This window comes from Atta cephalotes (genome assembly GCF_000143395.1).
Source record: "Atta cephalotes unplaced genomic scaffold scaffold00002, whole genome shotgun sequence".
NCBI lineage: Eukaryota > Metazoa > Arthropoda > Insecta > Hymenoptera > Formicidae > Atta > Atta cephalotes.
The window spans coordinates 704772-727307 of record NW_012130066.1 but is presented as its reverse complement, the minus strand read 5'-3'; the positions used below and the strand labels follow the sequence as shown (position 1 = coordinate 727307).

At 29.9% G+C, this 22536-nt stretch overlaps 4 protein-coding genes across 4 annotated transcripts; 1 reads left to right on the top strand and 3 right to left on the bottom strand.

Moving 5' to 3' along the window:
* Positions 1–899: 899 nt before the first annotated feature.
* LOC105619406 (N-alpha-acetyltransferase 38-B, NatC auxiliary subunit) lies at positions 900–2157 on the bottom strand. Its single transcript, XM_012200930.1, has 2 exons — positions 2056–2157; positions 900–1145 (listed from the first exon to the last, which is right to left on the bottom strand). Exons 1-2 carry the CDS (start codon positions 2155–2157, stop codon positions 900–902), a joined length of 348 nt encoding a protein of 115 aa, XP_012056320.1.
* A 2615-nt stretch (positions 2158–4772) lies between these two features.
* Positions 4773–5888, top strand: LOC105619395 (stromal cell-derived factor 2). Its single transcript, XM_012200919.1, has 4 exons — positions 4773–4845; positions 5136–5331; positions 5410–5634; positions 5720–5888. Exons 1-4 carry the CDS (start codon positions 4773–4775, stop codon positions 5886–5888), a joined length of 663 nt encoding a protein of 220 aa, XP_012056309.1.
* Positions 5889–6777: 889 nt separating this feature from the next.
* On the bottom strand, positions 6778–7644 carry LOC105619384 (palmitoyltransferase ZDHHC22-like). The gene has a single exon (XM_012200908.1). The coding sequence runs from the start codon at positions 7642–7644 to the stop codon at positions 6778–6780; it is 867 nt and encodes a 288-aa protein (XP_012056298.1).
* Positions 7645–10776: 3132 nt separating this feature from the next.
* LOC105619373 (nicotinate phosphoribosyltransferase) lies at positions 10777–18605 on the bottom strand. Its single transcript, XM_012200897.1, has 11 exons — positions 18533–18605; positions 17450–17620; positions 17243–17369; positions 16776–16987; positions 15583–15701; positions 15266–15459; positions 14267–14455; positions 12828–13053; positions 12441–12761; positions 11087–11215; positions 10777–10854 (listed from the first exon to the last, which is right to left on the bottom strand). Exons 1-11 carry the CDS (start codon positions 18603–18605, stop codon positions 10777–10779), a joined length of 1839 nt encoding a protein of 612 aa, XP_012056287.1.
* Positions 18606–22536: the final 3931 nt, after the last annotated feature.

Here is a 22536-nt window from a genome sequence, read left to right as displayed (position 1 = left end):
AATGCAATTTCTTTTTCAATTAGCGCTTGGTTACCTATATGAATTATGTGCATAAAATGGCAGTAGCTAGCGCAGAATTAAGTTATATGTGTGAGATGGATAGTTTGACCAGTACACTTCAACAGAGGATAGAGGATGCATTAAGTAAGGTAAAAGCGGAAACTGACAGCAATACAGAGTTGGAACGAACATACTGGCATATACAGGAACAGTGCATCAAAGGAAGCAAAGAGAATATCGAGAAACAATAAATTTTTTAGGAAAAAGAGTCCAACATTCTCTCTCAAAATACGTTTTATTTGTTTCTTAAAAAAATTAAAAATAATTATGTATCTATGTTAATAAACAATTTTCTTGCTAATGTTTTGTACATCATTAATATCAATCTTATTTAATTATTTTCTTTTTTCCTTATTTTTTATTAAATATATACTAGTCTATTGTATTAAAGTTGCATGAGATATTAAAGATTATTTTATTTTTAAATATTTCTCTTATGATCTAGAATTCATAACATCTTTATTATAAAAATATAATTCGAATAAAGCATGCCTCACTAATCTCTTTAATTTAGTCATGTATTCAAAAATTGTATGACTTTTTCATTACATTTTTTATAATATTTTTAAATTTGTTTTAATAAAATCAATAAGATGTAATAAATATGTTCAATATAAGTGACAGATGTATAAACATATATAATATCATTAACAGCAAAATTTATATCTTTCGTTTTTTGCAAACCTATTCCATAAAAATATACCATAAAAATCAAGTTTTTGAAATGTCAAGACATATATACATATGCAAATAACTCACATAATTCAACACACAGTACACACGTCAATATAATAAACATAGGAAGAGAATATTTACAGATTTGCAAGAGCAGCGCTGCTTCAAACATCTAAATGAATCGAGACAATATGTCGACCGGGCACCATCACCAAGCCTAAGACTCTCGCTTCTGTGTGCTCCGTAGACAAATATTCGGTACACGAGCCCAAAATAACATTGGCATCACGATCCGTACACAAGAACGCTCCTCTTAACACTCTTCCGTCGGTCATTTCGATACGTAGATGTCGATTTAGCCAGCTCCTTAACTTCTGCTTGGCTGACGACTCCTCAGAGATGACTGTCTGCTAGATAAAGTAAAGTAAATCGTTAAGAATATAACAAATACTTCTAGGAAAACTTTGTTCTTTAGAAACTTTAATTCTTTATGTAAATATGCTTGTAAGATTACTTGATAAGTTTTATGCAAAATACTTGTATTTAAAGAAAGTACATGCATTTATACAAATGCAAGCAATTTGTTTTAAGTACAGTCTTAAGTCATAAGTTAATGTCATAAGTTAATTATAGAGCTATATTAGCATATTAAAACATTATTTTAAGATGACATTAAAAACCAATTATGAATACTAATGTATGAATACTAATGTATTTTTTGCTTATCACATTACAAATTACATTATTAGTATTTTCCAATAAGAAATCCAATATAACATAATGTAACATGGTAATTATTTAATCTCAGTTTAACATTGGCATAATCAGAATGGAATAATTCACTGTATAACATCATTATCCGTTTCTCTTGCAGGAAATTCTGCAAGATGTATGAAAACTAATTTCATTAGAATCCTATCCATATAATTAATACAAAGTCCTTCAAATTATTGTCATTAAAATAAATTTAGTATTCATTCTTTTTTATGAGTTATATTATTTTGGTTGAAATTAATTAATTAATTAACGTACTTTTAATCTAATGGGTTTCATAGATACAGTATTAGTAACTATAATGTTATAGATTTGTCAGCTCCGGAGAATTAAATGACAGAAGAGAATAATATATGATATATCAATTGAATCAGATTTCAGTTTGTGGAACATAACCTATGCGCACAATAAAAATTGATAAAAATCCGAAGTAATTCTCATGAAAAAGACATTATATGGTTTTTTGCAAAGTAATAGGAGATACTGTGAAAAATCAGAAAAATGAATAAAGGGAAAAAAGGCTTATATCGCTTATTACAAAGTTACCTCTTCATTCCCATGAATATGCTCGTTGTTCACAACATTGCTCAAATTATGTACTGTTTCCTTCATACTCGCATTCATTGCACTCTCGTTATTTATTCTCATTCACGAACAGGATGAATTTCAGACCAGTTGTCGTACTCCGCACTTATTATGCTTATATAGATACCGTAATTTGTGGTGATTTGTGACTAGCTCATGATTAAGTACGAAGTACTTACGGTTCAAATTTGTTTTCTTTACTGAGATCATGGTGGAAAACAGGTGAGACAACTTGAGGAATGCGCAGTAGGACCAAAATTACGGCAGTAATTAGAATATCATTAGGGTAAATCCTCATGGAGAAGGAAAAGATGGAATGGACAATATAAACGGGAAGAAAACATCCTTGGACCAATTAAAATTAAAGAAGAAAAAGGAAAGGAAACACAGCAGCATGAAAAGGCACATTTAGCAAGTGTATTGAGTACACTTATTGTCTAATTTTTTAAATCTAATTTTCTATCGGATCCCGATCAATAACTTGTCAATAATTGCAGTTCTCTCCTTTGCAAAAAAAAAAACTCCGCCGCCACGTCTGTCCTAGCATGATCTCTCCGCGGTAAATTTAGGAACGCACTTGGCACGATCACCTGTATGTACATACTGCGGCAGTGACAGCAGAACCGGTGCATTTCTTAACATTTTGCTACGTGTCATGTACGCAAATCTGATTTGCACCAGGAACTGACGAACGTGGATTTATCTCCCCGTGCTCCTTTCTCACGTCCAGTCGCCTCGTGCGTCTTCAAAGGTAGTGGCATTTTGGCGATCTTGATGATTTTAAATTGAGACAATTCTAAAAAGTTCGCGTGAACAAAAGTTCTTGAATCAACGAACGCTCTGAAACATATGCGTGACGAATATGATTAAACTCCGCGATTGTATCGCGTCGATTAAAGCCTAATATTTTTGTCAGAATATAAGAAATATTCAAATCGACCTTTTAAAAAATTTAATTGTCACTCTCTTCAACAATTTAACGCTATTCAGAGATTTATACATATCTTTTCAATATATCATTGGATATGATTTCTTTATTTGAAAAAACAGATGAACACTTGTCTCAATACAATTAAGTAGACGAATGAATGCTTGTCTTAATTCAGTTGTGTTTGCAGCTGTAAAATATGCGGCAATTAAAGGGGAAAACGAAAGAAACAAATAAACAGAAGAAAGAGCGGAAAAAGGAGTTCCTTGAGAACAAGCAGAGAGTGTTCACGGTTGTGTTGCCTACTATAGCTGCGATATTTGTGATAATAGCGGCATATATCTATGTTAAAACCCGTCCAAAACTCATGGAGTACTAATTATTATTATCACTTGTCATTCATTCACTCAGATGAGATGACTGTGCTGTATCTCGACAATGCATAGACAATTCCATGTTGTATTCTCATGATTCATATGAAAGTTTTTCTAAATGGAGGCACATTCCATTGTTCCCAGAAACATTTCATACCTAACTCATATACTAGAAACAAAATGCCGTTTTTGCAAATGTCTGTATTGTTTAATTTGATAAAAAAATATTTTTCAAGTCAAGAATTATCTAATATATTAAGATATAATTATCAGATATATAAAACTTAGGAATCAATGTTTTTTACAAAAACATTACTGCATGAGAGAAGTTCGTTAATTATATTGCCTTTTTAATAAACGATTAAATTTGTTTATACATCGAATAGTGTATATAAATTTACCTTAATTTGTGTCTTCCTCGATTCTTTTTTCGTGCTTCTCTTTAATGTGTTCTTGAAATATCGTAGAACTATATAAATATAGAATTTTGTTCATATGTAATATTCATATGTAATATTCTGATATTTATTTTTTTACTATATTAAATGTTACATGTAAAAAGTCCATATCTGTAAAACAAATTTTATTAATTAATTAAATTAAATTGGAAGATTAGCATGTAAAATATTCAAATAATAAATATGGGTCCAATACGATATAAAAATATATTATTGTTATACATAAATAGTGTGTTGTCTCTTCTCGCCTTCTTGCCAAGTGTTTTCTCGATTTTAAACTTAATGTATTCCCATCGTACGTAATTATAACTAGTACCATCGGATTCCTCTCATAAAGTATAAAAAAATGATATCGATTTTATTTTTTGCGAGTACAACAAAAACAGATCTTTGTAACATCCTTCCTTGATTATAAAATTAATCACATTTTAAATATTTAATTCGAACTAAAAATACATTAATGCCACTATTAAATATAATACAAAAATCTTACATTATTTAGTCTAAAAATATTGTAAATCATTTAAAAAAGATCGAAAGAGATTTATATTATTTAAACTTTACAAAATCTCATTTTAATGTATGAATTTATAATATAAATATCAATTGTAATATCAAAAATATAGAAGAGGAATTTAAAAAAGATTGTTGAAAGATTCCTGATTTTTTTAGCAATTAATATCCCGCGAGACTTAAAGGACCCTTTTACTTAAATTTGAATCATTAAACAATTTACGTTGTTTCGAACTTGGGTAAACAAAGTAGAAAGACGAGCATCGCGCTAGTATCGGGACGCAGACGTCGACACGTGGATGATAACCAATAGGGAGGCAACACGTATTCACGCCCCTATGTATTATCGCCGGTGACGGTTTCTTGCTTGATTCTATTGTTAATTACTGCCGAGAGCACCAATCCATGATGGATTACACGGTGTTTCTACTCTTTTCAAGCTTCGTAATAATCTTACTTCACATAAATTACATTCAAGGTATTCTTTGCATTTATTTCATAGAAATATGATTGCTTGTAAATATAGATCAATAGGTTATGTTATTTCCATCACTGAAAGTGTCATTTCGTATCATATAAATATGTATATTTCTTGCTTGATTTTATTTATGTTGATTATTCGTATTATTCGTATTAATTAACGCCAGGGAGATTTTCAATTGCATATAAATGTTTTTATAGCATAATTGGTATATCTCAGTTTCTTAATACAAGTGGAATATTGTATATGTAATTTATCTATATATCTCAATTTGATACATTTTACAGCTAAAGGGACTCAACATGTAACATGCGGCTCTGTACTAAAGTTAATGAATGTAGATTATAATGTAAGATTACATTCCCATGAAGTAAAATATGGTAGTGGCAGTGGACAACAATCTGTAACAGGTACCAATGCCAAAGAAGATGGTAATTCCTACTGGCTTGTCAAAGCTGAATCAGGAAAGCAGTGTATGCGAGGGTGAGCTACGATTTATACTTATATATTGATTACTATAATTTTTACCTGTACATAGACATATTGTGATCTTTTCAATAGGAGGCCAATTAAATGCGGAGATATTATCAGATTGGAGCATGTCGTAACAAAAAAGAATCTTCACTCGCATCTTGTTAGCTCACCCCTGACTGGAAAACAGGAGGTCTCCGCTTATGGGGATAACAAGGGAGAAGGTGATAGTGGTGATAATTGGATGTTAATATGCCATACTGATTTTTGGGAAAGAGATGATACAATTATGTTGAAGCACATTGATACTGAAAAGTAAGTATACTCTCCTCTATAGATTTTCGGTATAGATAAAAGATAGTATCGTTTAGATATTTAAATGATATTGATATGTGTTTAGGTACTTGGCTGTTAGTGGCAGAACTTATGGTACTCCAATTAGTGGCCAGACTGAGGTAGTAGGCGAATATTCTTCAAGCAGTCCTCATACACAATGGTCTGTGATGGAAGGATTATTTATTCATCCTAATGATTTCAAAGCACAGCATTATCAACATACAGAATTATAAGACAATTTTTATAACAGTAATTTAATTTAATCTGCAAAAATATGTATATATGCATTGCAAAGAATGCGTGAATAAATTTGGGGAAAGTGCATCATTATCAAAACAAATGTCATTAAATGACATTTATTTTTTAAGCTCAATTATTTGTTATAAAACTGCGCTTTCAAGATTTTCAGGATTAAGAAAAAATTTACAAAATCAGTTGCTTAAAGTTTGTGAATACAATTATATTGGTTTGAAATTTAATGTAATAAATTTCATATATCCTCAGTTATACTATTACATTACATTTTGCACTATCATTGTATTTAAAATATTTATATTTGTAGTAATCATATGAATTAAATAAGTAATTAAATAAATTAAAATCACATAGTATACCAAATAATTCAGAAAGATAACTGTAATATCACTGTTGAACATACATGTAAAGAAAATCGAACCAAATATAAAACATAGATCCAAAAATGATTATCACCGAAACAAAATAAATACAAACAATATTTATATATAGAATATCTATTTACACACATTAACTTAGTCTCAACAAACATTAATTTCTAAATTAATCATATAAGAAATACGCGAATTATTTATTACATGATCTAAATTTACACATTACAAGAATACTTTCGCTATTCATGTATGAAAAGTATGCAAAAACCATTAAGGAAGAATATCTATCTGTAGACTTCAATTCTTGACTTCAATCTGTAGACTTAATATCTTAGAATATTCGATAATTATAAAATGCGCTCATATCTGTGTTCTCTGTCATGTATTAATGCATAAGTATATTGTACATATGACTGTATTTATTGCTACGTAAGTACATAATAAAGAAATGTGTATTAGATTTATTTAGGATTCATTGTTTACTTGACTAGTTTCATACTTCCTTTAGTTCATATTTGCCATTGATATCTCGTGTGCCTACCAGACCGTTATATGGAAAGATAATATTCGATAGACCGTAACTTCCAAAGATTTCCTTCAAATTTTGTCTTCCTGTTACATTAACGTAACGTTGTTTGCCGGTTAAACAATTGTGCAACTTCCATATGCCGAACACCAAACAGATACATAGGATCGACATCAATGTATCAAATATCGTGACTAAAAGTATACTCGAACTATCTCTAGAACGCAGCAGTCTCGCCAAGGCAATAGGGAAACCAAAGTTCAGGAATATATTGAAATAATCCGCATCACTCTTCACTATATGATTAATGTTCTCGTACATGTATGGACCCAGCACGCACAGGGAGTACAAGCATGTTAGCGAGGTGTAGAAACAAAATAGGATAAAGTTGCCCATGTTCTGGCGAAGTATGCAAGCACCCAGGAAGAAACAATGATGATCCTTGAAGTGAAAGCACTTCTTACAGAAGACGCAATGCTGTGTCGGTTTGCACATGTAACTTTGACACTTCTCGCAGTGCCAGAACTTGTAGGTCGTATTATGAGTTGGTAGTTGTGTACTGTTGATCTGTTCGACCTTACGCTGTTGAGTGATCACGCTGCATAAATTATTCTGTATCTCTTTGACTTTCATCGGATTCGACTTACAGCTGATGTTATATACCGAATACCAGTTGAGATATACTTGCATGCAGAGGAAAACGAAGACCGGTGAGATTTTCTCATTGATATAAATCGTAATTGCAATGACAAATACAGTGGACATTAACGTTACTAACGGACATAATTGTTTAACAATTTTCAGGCAAGTTTTTATATACTGGGACCGAGGCATATCTCATTGATAAATAATCTCTTTACATCTATAATGTATAAAACCAATACCAGATGTATATATAAAACTAATTTTCAGACACCTATTCGAGCATAAATCTGTTTATTTTATACAATTTCTTCTGGTATTTATATTTCTGAAAAGATAATAAATTTATAAATAAATATTTTTAACGATATGATTCTTTTGATTTTATGCTAAGAAAAAATACATATTCTTCTTTAATATAAAAATACACAATTTAACATTGTTAAAACAATGTTAAAACAATGTGTTATTAATTTTCAGCATATAAAATCGTTCACTGACCTCAATCATAACCTCTAATTTATTCCCCATACATTTCATTTAATTTTTATTTAATTCAACAGGTCGTAACTATCTTCGAAATAAACACGATTCTTTATAACAACCAACAGTCATAGCATAATTTCCTCAAAAATGTTCGTATTTTTTATAGCAATAACAGATCTTTCCACCAGACATCTCAACATGTACATACATGCGTCTATCATCTATCCATATCATGTGATACGTATGTAATTAAAAATCACATTGTTGATATTAATAATAGAAACATATCGGTGCATATTTGTATAAAAGATAATCACAAGTCTGTTCAAAAGTTATCTCTTATAATGAAATTTTTCTCAATATTTAGCTGTAATTTACTTTCCTTTATATTTTCCTCTCTAAAGTCACTTGGAAAGTCCTCTTCTAAACTTTTTGTTCAAAAAATTTTTCGATATTTCCAAAAAGAAAAAAACCTTCAAATCTGATAGAAATTTTACTAAATTGGCAACACTAAACTAATTATGCCAGAAAGATCTCTTACATCTAAGTAATAAGTAATAAGAAAATATTCTATATTAATCTATATTAATTAAGGTTGGGTAGTAATTATAAGTTAAAACATTAAAAGTTAAAAAAAAGTTAAAAAGTTAATAACTTTTAACTTAGTTAATTTTGAATGCATTAAATTTTAACTTAACTTTTAAGTTTCTTTTAAGTTAACTTTTTTAAATTAAAAAATGTTTTATCTCTTTAAATATCTTAGAAAAATAATAAGATATAATAAGACTAAGGACTGTATTCATAATTTGTTCATATTTTAAGATCATCTCAAGTAATTTCTTAAGCTGCTAATACAGCCCTCTGATTGATTTATGCGGTTATGCCATAAGTCTTAGTTCAGATCTACAATAAGTGTTTTAAGCCTTAAGTATAAGAAATTGACCAATTACAGTCAAATATTCTTCTCGCATTCGATTATAATTGATCAATTTCTTAAGACTTATTAAAAGGTAATCACTTGTACCTTCTCTATGTTGGCTGTTTTTTTAAAGTTATATAACTTTACCTATATAACTTATATAGTTATATCGTTATGTGTTATATATTTATATCACATATGAATAAAAAAATAAAAAATTTAATTCACTTAATAATCTATATTGTAGTTATTTAATCTTTTTAAGAAAAATTAGGATATTATGATCTAAAAAATAATTTTTTTCAAAATTAACTTTTTTTTAATTTAATTCAATATTGACTTAATTTACGTTAAGTAAATTTTTTATTCCTTCAACTTTTAACTTAACTTTATTAATTTTGTAAAACCATTAACTTTAAGTTAAAAAACTTTCAGTTAAAAAAATCATTAACTTACCCAACTCTGATATTAATATATTATTTAAATTAAAAAATTAGGCTCTTCGGAAAATATTTCGGAGAAAGCAGAACGAATGATTGATGAGGATTTAATTACAAACAGATATATAACAGCTATATGCTATTTATTCTCACTATAAAAAAACACGGGTATATTTTATACAATTATGTTTATATACGTCATAATCCAGACAAAACGATAACAGATCTATGTTGAAAATATATGGTCAATTATGATTAAAAACAAAGTAAAAACATAAGCAATTGTAAATTAATCTTAAGTGTAATGGTGTTAAAAATTATTCGAAGAATGATATATATAATAAGCTTTTTCCTGAATAAACATTTGGATAAAATCAATCAGAAACCCCATTTATGTATCGATATACTGTAAATTAATTAAAACGTGTAAATAATAAAAATTTATCTTTGAATTTAGCTCTTTGTCAAATATTAATTTGAAATCTAATACATATTCTCTTTTATCTTTCTCTCTCTTTTCTTCTCTTAATATGTATACATCAATACAGACTTTTATACATATTGTACATATGTGTAAAATTATAAATATCTATGTTAATTAGTATGCCTATCTTTGTACATTTGTGTAAATAACAACGATAAATATATCGAATGTATCACTCTTATACAAGATTATTATTAAAGCAGTCTTCAGCAATTATACATAATAATACAATTGGAATTTACAAATATATATAATAGAACAAATCTTCTAAAAAAGGAGTGAAAAGAAAGCATAACAAAAAAGAAGAAAAAGAAGAGAGACCAGCAACACAACAATAACATGAATATCAAAATAACAAAAATTTAGTAAAACGCTTATGCTACCATATATTGCCATTCTTTGAAGTATTTTCAACCGTGTATACACATATATACTCTACATTAATCTATAGAGTTTATCTTCTATGGAGTTAATCATTACTCAGAAATTGAGTTGTGCATGCTAAAATCACACACACATTGTACATTTTTTGTACACTATTTTGTACTTTTTTATTTTAAATAGGAATAAGAATACGTGTATGTGTGTGCACGAAGCTACTGCTCGTAAATAGACTTCTGTAACGGAACATCTCGCTCTATATAAATCGTGTAAAACTATACAAATATATTATAATATGATTTGCGCAAGATTTACCAAAATATACTGTTGTGATGGTGATAATATAATTCGATATTTTTTCAACAATGGAAAATGTAAAAAATATGCTCTTTAGGATCCTCGCTCTTTCTTGTGATTACATTCCACGATAATCATGTTTATGATGCATACATGTATGCTCGATTACAACGATATATTACTCTTACATTGTTTTTGAAGAAAAGAAGACTTATGTATTTTCTTAGCAAATTTGTGATTCCTGATTTTGTTATTACTCTGTATTTATAATTGCTAGAGACTAGTTTAACGATACTCTTGCATAAGAGTAGTATGCTTCACCGTAATTCTCCAATCGGCGCATTTTGAGACCACAATTCATCTATAAATCTATATAAAGTATCACTAACAGCTACCTGTAACAGACATTAAGAAAAAAAAACATATTTATATAATTATCACATATGTTTGAGATTTTCATGAACAATGCTGCTATCTACTTTAAAAATATCTGAACTAAAAATTTCATTATCACATATTAGGCATTTTAGAAAACTGTCAAGTTTATTACTCCAAACAACTTCAAGTCGAGAAATCTATAGTTGATTATATCAATCCTTAGTAACTCTCAAAATACTAAAATTTTACCTTATATGGTGTTGGATTCAAGTTTCTTTTATGATCGTTACGCAATGTATTGAGAGATTCTTGCACTCTATTGCGAACTTCTTGCAAAGTAGGTAATGGTTGATACAATTTGCCGTCTTTCCAGTACACCTATAAGATGCTTTTACTTATTAGTTATAAATCATAAATATTAACGTCAATAATATCAATAATAATATGTATAAAGCCGCTTATAAAATAACTGAAAAATAAATAGTTTATATATAAAAAAGCGCAGTGAAATAATCAAATTTACAAAAGAAAAATTTAACTATAAATTGATCGAGAAAATCTAAATTATACAGAATGATTTTGAACATTTATATATTATTATCTATATATAATATATTATTTAGTGTAATTTGAAAATTACAGAATTCTTTTTATTTAATTTATTTTTATCGGTCTAAATTTCATTTATAATTGAAAATTCAAACGAATGATGAATCTTAATTCCCTGTTGTAAACAATATAATTATAATAAGTTTGACTATTGGGAATTAGCGCTGTACTATGTACGCGATAAATTTCAATATTATTTGTATCTCTCGTATTTAATTAATAATTCATACATGTTTCGGCTAACTTTTTAGCCATTTTCAGTACGTTAGGGTCTTTCCAAAAATCTTTGTTGAGTGTCGTATCAAAATATTATTTATATAATTAAGAAAATTAAAGCATTTTTAGGATCAATTCATATATTCTAAAGATGCTTTAATTTTCTTAATTACGTTAAATAATATTTTAACACATGACTCAGCAAAGATTTTCGGAAAGATCCTAACGTTTCACAGTTTAAATTTGATGAGAAAGCAGCAATTCACTTTGATGCTGAAATACGAACAAAAATTTTAAAATTTATTGTGAAGCTATTTTAATTATTAATTGACTAAATTGTTATATAAATGACAATTATCAACAATTTTGATGGAAGTGAATTAATATCATTATTGATAACGATTATATTTATAATTTATAAATGAATTTTGTGAATCACTTGAAGGCGTTTAATCACTGTTATACTGTGCAGCTAGTTAATTGGTTGCGTCTTCTCTCCAATAAATAGTTGATTGACTACCTTACATGAAAACATTGCGGATATTAAATGGCAAAAACATATGGATATATTGTCGTTTTATACATCTTGTTGCTTATGGATTCATCTATATGTATTGAAGATGGCTAAAAAGTTAGCCAAAATACAAATTATTAATTAAATACGAGAGATACAATTTAATAATATTAAATATTTATCGCGCATAGTACAGCGCTAATTCCTAATAGCCAAACTTGTTATAATTATATTGAAAACTTATTTTAATTAGATGATATCTACCTTATGCAGAGACTCCACTCGGGATGGTGTAACATTAGCCCTTTTTGTTTGCTGAAACGGATGCCTACAGAGAATCTTCTGCATTACTTGCGGTGGATCTTCCGTTGTTATCTGCAAAAGATCTATCAATGCGTAGCCATCTGACCCGTACAGTCTATAAGCATCTTTTCTGCCTGGTATTGTGACTTTTCCAACTTCTTGACTCAGCTTAATTCTCGGCTCATTATTAATTTCTACCATTTTGTAAACACATCCCAGAGCTGGTTGTCTTTGGCATGTTACGAGATGCGTTCCAATTCCAAAACAATCAATTTTGTGGCTCTGGAAAATATTCATTTTTTTTTTGAAATTATGCAATTTTCACATTCACGATTTATAAATTTTTACCTGCTCATTCAAACTTATTATAGTCTCTTCATTAATATCGTTGGATGCGCAAATCATCAATTTTGCAAACCATGGTATGTCGTACTTGATGGCAATTTTCTCGAAAATATCTCTTGCCACGTTACTAAGATACGCTAAATCACCACTGTCAATCCTGATACCGACAGCTCTGTATCCCAAGTCGTTCAAAGCTAACGCTACCGCGCAGAAGTTTAACAGACCGCTCCTATTCGTAAAATATATATCTATAAGATATCTAAGTAACTAACACATTCTATTCTAGTTTATCTATCAATTACAACTAAATGAATTAATTGAGAACCAATCTAGTCACACACTTTTTATGCTATTATAATTTAGTAAAAATTGTATAAAATAAAAGCCTAAACTTGGCAATGTATTTTGTGTGAAAATAAATTCTTTTTTGTATTTCCGTTTCAATTTAAATTAAAAAATGAATTTCTGTCACATTACTTCTATACTTTTTGCAAATTTACTTCTTTAGTTTGCCAAGTTTAGAATTAAGAAACATTGCGCACAAAAGATTAAGCACACAATAAAATAACTACAACTACATAAACTTGCGCATTCATTGTTAATTAGTATAGAGTAACATAAGAGAATAACAAATTTTTCAACTAATTATTGTAATTATTGTCATTAATTTATTAATTTTCCAATAAAAAACATATATGATATTCTAGCAAATATATAGCCAATTGGTATATTGATGATATAAACATATCACGATAAACGTAACGTTTTATTTACAAATATATTTTTCACTTTTTTTTACAATATATTTCCTTTTGTATAATATTTTAATAGTGTGGCAGTCTTATACTATTATAGTTTATACTATTATAGTATATTATATCTTATATTAAATTTGTGACGAAAAAATTTGCGACGAAATTGCATGTTTAAATAACAAAATATATAAAATATTTGTGTAACATATAAAATGTGCCCATGTCAATTTCCGAAAAAATTAAGGGGCAGAATTGGGAGGGGCACTATATAAGATCACAAATATATAGTGGCTAAAAACTAAATTCTAATGAAAAATAAGATTTTGGTTATTTTATCTCTAATTGGCACGTCATAGGAATAGTATGATATGATAATTTGCAACTTGCCCGTTTTACAGAATATTTGCAACCTTTTCTAAATGAAAGGTAGAGGAGTAAATTAAATTAATATATTATCAGCTACTAAAATTCAAAGAAGCTTTAAATTGCTGAGTTCTAGAAATATGTTAAAATAACTTTCTATGTTTTCCATTAAATCTCAATCATTATAATATTACTTATAAAGGGATAGACTTTAATGGCGCAAAAAAAATTAAAATATGATTCGCAAAGCATAGATTTGATGAGAAAAAGGGGGAAGAAAAAGAATCGCATTCCGCAAAACAGGCAAACTGAACGATATCGTACCTCATATAGAGCTCACCCAATTCGCCTCGTCTTAAAAAGCCATTCTTGTGAAGTTGCGAAGTTGGTTCTGATTTAAATGGGTTGTTTCTTACACCATTTTGGGCGTGTGTATTGGACCCATTAGTTAGAAGTTTATTCTTTACATTTAGGCTGGCCACTTGTGCCTGCCCCTTGGCTGATGTTTCAATGCTACAAACACACTCCTGTTAGGTTACAGTGTGTATATGCATGTCGTTGTGCCTGTTCGCGACGCGCTGATAAAACTAAATCATGGACTCGCTAATGACATCGAATTAAGAATATACTTCTGTTTCTTCTATCATTGAAATATGGATTTAATTATGCTAATTACTTTCTATTTCTGTTGGTAGAAGATGAGTGTATACGAGAGATAAAAAAAAGAAACTACAGTAAAAATTATAACATTTGAAATTATAATTATGATGATATATTAAAAATTATACAGTACATCTATGCAATTGGAAAATTTTAATTATATATATGTGTGTCACAAATACCCTCTATTACATACGTAAAAAGATAAAAGCTAATACATGCATTGACAGCAATTGACAGCATTGTCGTGCGCAGTATACGTAATGTCTCAAAATATATAATATGCCTATAATATTTTTAATCATTTTTAAATAATAAATATTTTAAAGATTTATTTATAAAATATCTTTCTTTTTGTTAATTTAAATATTACATATAAATATCTATATATATATTATATAAAATTAAAATATACACATACATATGTATAAAATAATCAAAAACATAATAAAGCTATTCATAAAATATGAGACATATAGTATACTAGTAACATAAATGAAATAAATATAAACAACAAAGTTTATGCAAGTCCATGCATTAATGTAAAATTGACTTGTGCATCGAAAGAAAATTAACCATAGCTTGCAAAACACTAATTTAAAAAACAAATATTGAGCTTTCTACTTGAAGCATTAAATAAAAACAAGCGTCATAATTACGTACCTCTTAACATCATACGTGTCCACAAGAGCAGTGAATCTTTCCGGGAAAGCAACGGCATAACTAATCAAAGCCGCTAATTCTCCATCAGACGCCTGCGAAGCTAAAGCTTCCAAATCGTCGGCAATAGCCTCGCGATGCTTACAAGCGAGTTCTAATACATCTAAAATGTCACCCGTTTGCTTATGCGCCAATGTCTATGAGAGAAACAGATCAATCTTTTTTTTCTTCCTTCCAATTATATTATGCAGAATTTTAATTTAACATTTATTAGAGTTAATTTAATTAACTTCAAGAAAATTCGTGTCGAATGTACCTACTTTCCCTTGCAAATCGCTGATACAGGTGAAAGACGTGATATATGCATGTGCATGTGTGCCACATACAGGTATATTGAACAACTTTCCAGCCAAAACATTACTAGTCCCATCAAATCCACCTGTAATACAATAAATTACTTCTAACTTGATTTAAATTGTTTCTAATTTTTAATTTGCTTATGTCTCATATATCAAAATATATGCGTATTTTTAAAAATATATTAGCGTTATATAGTTAATGTTTTATAAACATTTGTTAAACAAATATTTCTGATTGTCTTTAGTTCATATTTAAATAAAATTGTCAATGATTCCTCTGTTTGAAGATATTTTAGTTGATCCGCACTCTACATACGTTCAAAAATAATAGCTAATTAGTTTCAGCAGTTTCACATGAAACACATATACATGTATGTATTGTGCGCGCGCATGTGTGTGTATATCCAGTTGAAACTATATATTCTCTATCTGACCTCCTAAATTGTTACTCATCACCTAGGCAGTACCAACCGGTACTGAGTGGAACAATGTATTGATTTCACTTTTCATGAAATTGTTAAGTATAGTATAAGAATGATGGAGTGGTACCAAACACCTCCATTTTCATTATATATTATATTACAGACATAGATATATTTAAGACTGACATAGATATATTTAAGTTTTTATATTTCAAATTTTATATGGTTAATAAATAAAAATATAAAAGTTATTCAAAATATATTATGTGTAGAAAGATTTTATACATTTTATTAGCAAGTATCAAATGTACACGTGTGCAACAAAAACTTTTACATCATATACTTTTACGCTCATATACGCTTTCGTAGGCCATTGCGACATCCAGAGACACAGTAATAGCTCGGTGTTAAAGAGACGCAAAGCGTTTTAGCGCGAAACACTGTCGGGTATCTTTACACGGAACAATGAGTTTTTGTACAATTATCATGCACAGTAATTAGTATAATGAACGTATGCAATACAAAAAATATCAACTGATATCAGTAGCAATTAACTTATCATACAATGGAATATTTTGTATTCAATGCTAACTCTGAAACTCATTTTATATAATAGAATTTCACTAACCATTTTGTTTCAAACACAAAAAAATGCGGTCTGTAACTTCTCATTAAATTCATAATTGTAGTCCGTAGACTTTATTACACTAATTAAATAAGGTAAATATTTACCAACATAGCTGTATTTAGATGCACTCAATCCTCCATCAGGTCCTTGCGCTCTTCGAAGACCAAATTCAAGTAATGTTATGTTTTTCCCAGCTGCCATGCGATATCGTGCCGCGTTAGTCGCCATTAGACTTGCATAGTTGACCAATGTTAACAGAGTTGTTTCTAAGAGTTGTACCATTATTAATGGTCCTTCCACTCTTATCAAAGGAACTCTGTATTAAAATCAACAATTACATCTAAGCAATTTATACTTATTCAAATAATAAATTAAAATTACAATAGATATTAATTAATAGATATTAATTAAATATTTTTTAAATAAATTTAAATTTATAAATACATTAAAAACTTTTATTCGTATTTCTGTTGCAATGATATATGTTTCTAAAATATTAAAAATACTAAAATTAATATATCTCTACTGACTTTTCAGAAGAGAGAATGAAAAAGATATTTCCTAAACTCACCTTGGAAATACGACCGATCCCTCATCTATGGCATATATTGTGACATTTCTTGCAGTAAGACTTTGTAGATAATCAAAGAATCTTTGGTCTACTGTAGCAGGCATAGTCGACTTCAGGTACTTGATATCTATGATATAAAAAATAAGATATCGTATAATATAATTCATAAAATATATATGCGAATAGTAAGCTTCAGCAAATACATACCACTAGGAGAATAATGAAATTTGTTCAAGAATTTTATGCATTCCTCAAGTCCGGCAAAAATCGTGAATTCTCCCTGAAAAGGATTCTTGCGGAAGAATAAATCAAATACAGCGTGATCATTCATTTTGCCGCTCTTCCAGTAGGCATAAGCCATAGTGATTTGATATAAATCTGAAAACAAGCATTGTCCTTCCGTAAATAAGAAACAAAACTTGAAATACATTCAAAAATTCAATCTTATCTCAAAAATATTACGGAGAACTGATGTATATAAAACTTATAGTATATTATCAGGGAAAAAAGGGAAAGTTACATAAGAAACAAATGCATTTACTAAGTTTATGCCAAATTGTATCTTCAATATTCTATAATTAAATATCAATTATGTTAATACCATGCTTTTTGCCGACGGGAAAATAGCCATGTCTCCATATCGTCTTTTTATCTGCAAGACTGCATTCTGAAGGTAATGCGCGTGTCTTTTTGCATGTGAAAGTGGTTTTGTAGAAAAAAAATATTCTAAGCAGGTTCACATTAATGTAAATGTCGCGAGATATGCCAACAAGAGATGTTTGTGTGTAGCTTACATCACCGTCAGAATATTTACAAACATAATCATGCTTTTTATATTTGTATTCACGTGCGTGGTTATACGAGTATCCTTTCCGCTCGGCGGAATGAGTGTACAATTTAGCATAACAATTCCATATATACTTTGCTCCCATATGATCTTCTCGTCCTTCGCCATTTCGTCGTGGCATCGAGGAAATTGTCAATCATTCAAGTAGAGAAGAAAAAAAGTATAAATCCTTCGCGCGGTGAAAAACGTGACTCCGCCGCTCTCGTTCGAGAAATACGTTTTTGTTTCCATTTCCCGCATAGATGATGTTCAGGACGCATTTCCTGGAAAGCGAGCATCGCTCTCTGCGACAGGTTGAGTCTCTCATTCATGCAGACGATTTGTTCCAGAGGACCATCGAGGACGAGAACTGAGGTTAGCTCGACGCGCGGATGGCCTGGAAAGCGAAAACGGAATCCGCGAGGCGTGTCCCCCCCATACCCCTTTCCTCCATCGTTACGTACCTGTGAGCAGTGGCTGAACGATGCCGTTTTGCCGTGAGTTGCAGCATGTACCATCGTCGTCGTCCGTTGACATTTCGAAAATAGGAGGCCCGCTCGCGTGCGCTCGATCCGTAAGGTATGACTCGCCGCTCTCTCGATCTTGCCCTGTTGTTGGCGCTGCCCCTGCAGATCCGCTCACACTTGCAGTTGCACTCACTTTTTGCACTTTCTGCATCTCGGAAATGAAACGGATATATTGCGCACACATCCAACCCACACGCATATACGTGAGGTGCGTTAGATATATATCCTATGTTAGATATTAAACTTGTCGCGTAAATAACCTTTGTGGACTCATTCCCGTCTGTAAAAAAAAAACAGTACAATTGTAGCGAAATATTAATACGATTAAAACGATTAATTAATTCACTGAAAATAATGGAGTCTCTTTCGAACTCCCCCTCCTCTTCCTCGTGTTGTCCCGCGATGAAACAAAAGATGCTGGGTCAGTATATTCGGCGGGAAGAGCAAAAAAGAAAAGAATTAACGAGGACACGCAACGATTGCAAGAGATGGGTCTTACTTTTTGCACAGGTTCCTCGCGCTATCCGATCCGACAGTGATTCACGATCCGCACCGGCACTGACGATGATACCGACGTGATAGTGTCGACTAGCATGCCTCCGCGCGAGTCGCGATGTAATATACGGCTCGCGAGAATCGATAGGGAACGTTTGAAGGACGCGCGGCGGCGTTGGCACGGCCTGTTACACCCGTCGATCTCGCTAATTGATCTCGCCAGAGCCGTTTGTCCGAAATTCAACCGGGCAATCCGGGTATCGCGGATCCGGATTCCGAGATCCGTGTGCGTGCGCATCCCTCTGTTCTGGTTTTTCACCGCGAAAGGAAGATTGCACAATCTTATCGTATCTTATACGCTTTCATCAATATTAACTCAGATATAGCACACAATATTTAGAAAATTATTTATAAAATATTTATAAATATTTATAAGACTTATTTGAAATTTTGTAAATATCTTCGTGGTCTTAAATTGCACAGATTATAAACATTTATTGTAATTTTTATTGTAAATATATGAAATATTATTGTTGTAAATGCTGTAAAAATACTTGATAACACATTAGAATCCAAGTAAAAAATAGTTGCTATAAATATTTATTTATATTAAATATTTATATTAAATATTCATATTAAATATTACATAAAATATTTAGTCTATATTTTAATAATATAATATTTCAAAAAATTAATAGTAATAATTATTATCATAAGTATTCTGATGTGTGCTGTCTGGAAAGAAAACTATTCTGTAATTCTTTAACGATATTATTCTCAATTAATTGTTGTTAATGAATCTTTCCTTTTTTATAAACGATAACTGTATCCCCTCTTCTCCCCCAGCAACATCAAAATGAAATCAAAATGACTTTAAAGTAACTAATAAAAAAGTAACTAATAAAAAAGTGATCATTTTTCAATCAATAATCGATTTGTTTCAAAGTTATTTATCACATTCGGACATTATCGTGACTTGTTATTCTGCTTGAGTTATTAATTAAAAATGTAACGATTGATTACTAAATAACTTTTCTTATTCTATGACTGGTATTCATAATCGAGTCTTTGTTTAATTTCAAATACAGTCTTAAGATGACATAAATCAATCACAGAACCGTATTAGCACCTCTGATGAAAATAAAAAAAATTAGAGTGTAAGATCAATGTAATAAGTGATTTACAGCGATTTTATTCACTTAAAGCAGCGTCTGGTAATGTCATATAATTCATCAGCGAATTCTCTCGATGTTGTTTTCAATCGCTTGAAGCAAGTCTTAATTGGTCAGCAAATTCGCTGATGAACTTCTTCTACGCTTGTTTTTTATTCGCTAATGTTTAAAATTTTAAAGTTGCAGCGTCGAGTGGTTACTTGACGACTTAAAAATTCGCTCTGGAAGAGCAAAAATCAACGCAAGAAATTAGTGATAAGCTAGTGACAAACTAACGACAAGTATCGAAAGCAGTATTCCCCACTAACAAGAAGAAACCAGCATTTAGAAAAAGTTTTTAGTAGCGAATTCGTTATGACTCAGTCACTAGACGCTGCTTCAAGCGAATAAAGTTGGCCCGTATAAATCATCCATAATAGGGACAAATAACAGAAGCATAAACGAAGTTTTTAAGAGGCGAAAATTTAAGACAATTAAACGTAAAAGGAATATATAAATACCTCTTTTACATTTTATATTCTTAATTTTTATTAATCCTAAAAAAGTTCGTTTAATCTTGATCTATTTATTTTAGAAAATATTGAACAAAGCAATTTTAAATGTTATAATAACAAAATAGTAATAAATAATTATCATTGTTGTAAACTCAAAAATATCTCTAGCCATTGCTTTTACAATATCCTTGTTGCTATTTCATTCTTATTTCAAAATTGTCTTAAATAATATGTACAGTGAGAGCAGAAAATATTTATATAGGAGAGAGGCTTTTTATTAAAAAAGCCTTATTTATAGAAAATGAACATTAATTAGCAATTTATTAACAATGAATACAATAGATAGAACTTTTATTTAAATTATTATAAACAAAAAATATAATAATCCAAATATAATATCTTAATAATAATCAAAAAATAAAAAAATATATTATTTTATTATATAAAAAATATTCACTTATTTTTAATTTATATAATATATTAATTTAATATTTTATGTGATAGCCGTTAAATCCTAATCACAGCCCATAATCTTTGGTGCATCGATTGCACTTTCGCGTGGTTGTTGGTGAAATAAATTTCCATTCTTCTTGTAGAGCGATTTTTAAATCTTCTCAATTGGAAATCCTTTTCCTAATAGCATCTCCAAGAATGCTCCGCAAATGTTCGATAGGATTAAGGTCTGCTGATTGCGGAGATGTATGCAATTGTTTTGGTACATTATATAACAGCTATTGCTTCATATTGTTAGTTGTATGCTCATTGTCATGTTGAAAAATATAATTATCGGCAATTTCTAATTTTCTCTTTTGCAATTTCTCTTTTGTGTACTGGCAGAAAGATTCTCTTTCAAAATTTCGATTTTGTACATTTTATGATCCATTAATGTCAATAATATATAAATCAATAATATGTAAATTGCCGACACCTGCTGCGCCCATACACTCCCAAAACACGGAACTACCACCGTGTTTAACTGTGAGTATGAGATTTTTTGGAACGAATTTCATATTTTTTTTTCGCCACATCATACGTCTCCCATCAGAAAACATTAAATTTACTTTCGTTTGAAAAAATCACTATATTCCAATGTTGTTCAGATTTAAGATGCTATTTCGCAAATTTTAATCGTTTAATGCGATTAGTCGCATTTATCCAAAACTTTTTTCTAACAATATGGCCATGATATCCATTCTCACATTTCGAATTGTAATAATAGAAACGTGTATACCGCGATTTTTAAGCGCGGCTATAATCTTTGAGACACTTGTTTGAGTCTATCTTTATTTGATGGAGGGTAAAACGTTTGTCTGTCTCACTTAAGATCAGTGGTCCACCACTTCTCGACTTATTTTTCACCGTCTTTCTTTCACAAAAACGATCAATTATTGATTGAATTGTCGATCGAGGTCTGTTGTAAGCTGAGCAATTTCACGAAGAGATTTACATTTGATTGTGTAATTCAATTATAACTTTTCACTCTTCTTCACTTGTCTCCCTGCTTTTGCGACCCATTTTGCTTGAATAATGCAGTAAGACTGCATTATTCAATTTATTTTATTTATTTTTCAAAATTTTTAGCGCGCATAATTCGCAAGCGTTAGCATTCTACCCTAATATAAACAAAAGAGTTTCGACGAAAATAATCTTGTTTATTTAAAGCTAAATTTCTTGATTGTACGAATACTTTTTATGTATTTAAATAATATATGTATTTAAATAATAATTTTTCATTTTCGCTTATTATTAAGATAATATGGTTCTATAATTATTATGTCAT

Excerpts from the sequence above, each read along its gene's own strand:
- LOC105619406 (XM_012200930.1), bottom strand. The coding sequence starts at position 2,157 with ATGAGAATAAATAACGAGAGTGCAATGAATGCGAGTATGAAGGAAACA. Across the intron at positions 1,146-2,055 it reads ATATTCATGGGAATGAAGAG|CAGACAGTCATCTCTGAGGA; the intron begins GTAACTTTGTAA and ends TACTTTATCTAG.
- LOC105619395 (XM_012200919.1), top strand. The coding sequence starts at position 4,773 with ATGATGGATTACACGGTGTTTCTACTCTTTTCAAGCTTCGTAATAATC. Across the intron at positions 4,846-5,135 it reads TCACATAAATTACATTCAAG|CTAAAGGGACTCAACATGTA; the intron begins GTATTCTTTGCA and ends TACATTTTACAG. Across the intron at positions 5,635-5,719 it reads AAGCACATTGATACTGAAAA|GTACTTGGCTGTTAGTGGCA; the intron begins GTAAGTATACTC and ends ATATGTGTTTAG.
- LOC105619384 (XM_012200908.1), bottom strand. The coding sequence starts at position 7,644 with ATGCCTCGGTCCCAGTATATAAAAACTTGCCTGAAAATTGTTAAACAA.
- LOC105619373 (XM_012200897.1), bottom strand. The coding sequence starts at position 18,605 with ATGTCAACGGACGACGACGATGGTACATGCTGCAACTCACGGCAAAAC. Across the intron at positions 15,702-16,775 it reads ATCTAAATACAGCTATGTTG|GTGGATTTGATGGGACTAGT; the intron begins GTAAATATTTAC and ends ATTGTATTACAG. Across the intron at positions 15,460-15,582 it reads TCAGCGATTTGCAAGGGAAA|ACATTGGCGCATAAGCAAAC; the intron begins GTAGGTACATTC and ends TTTCTCTCATAG.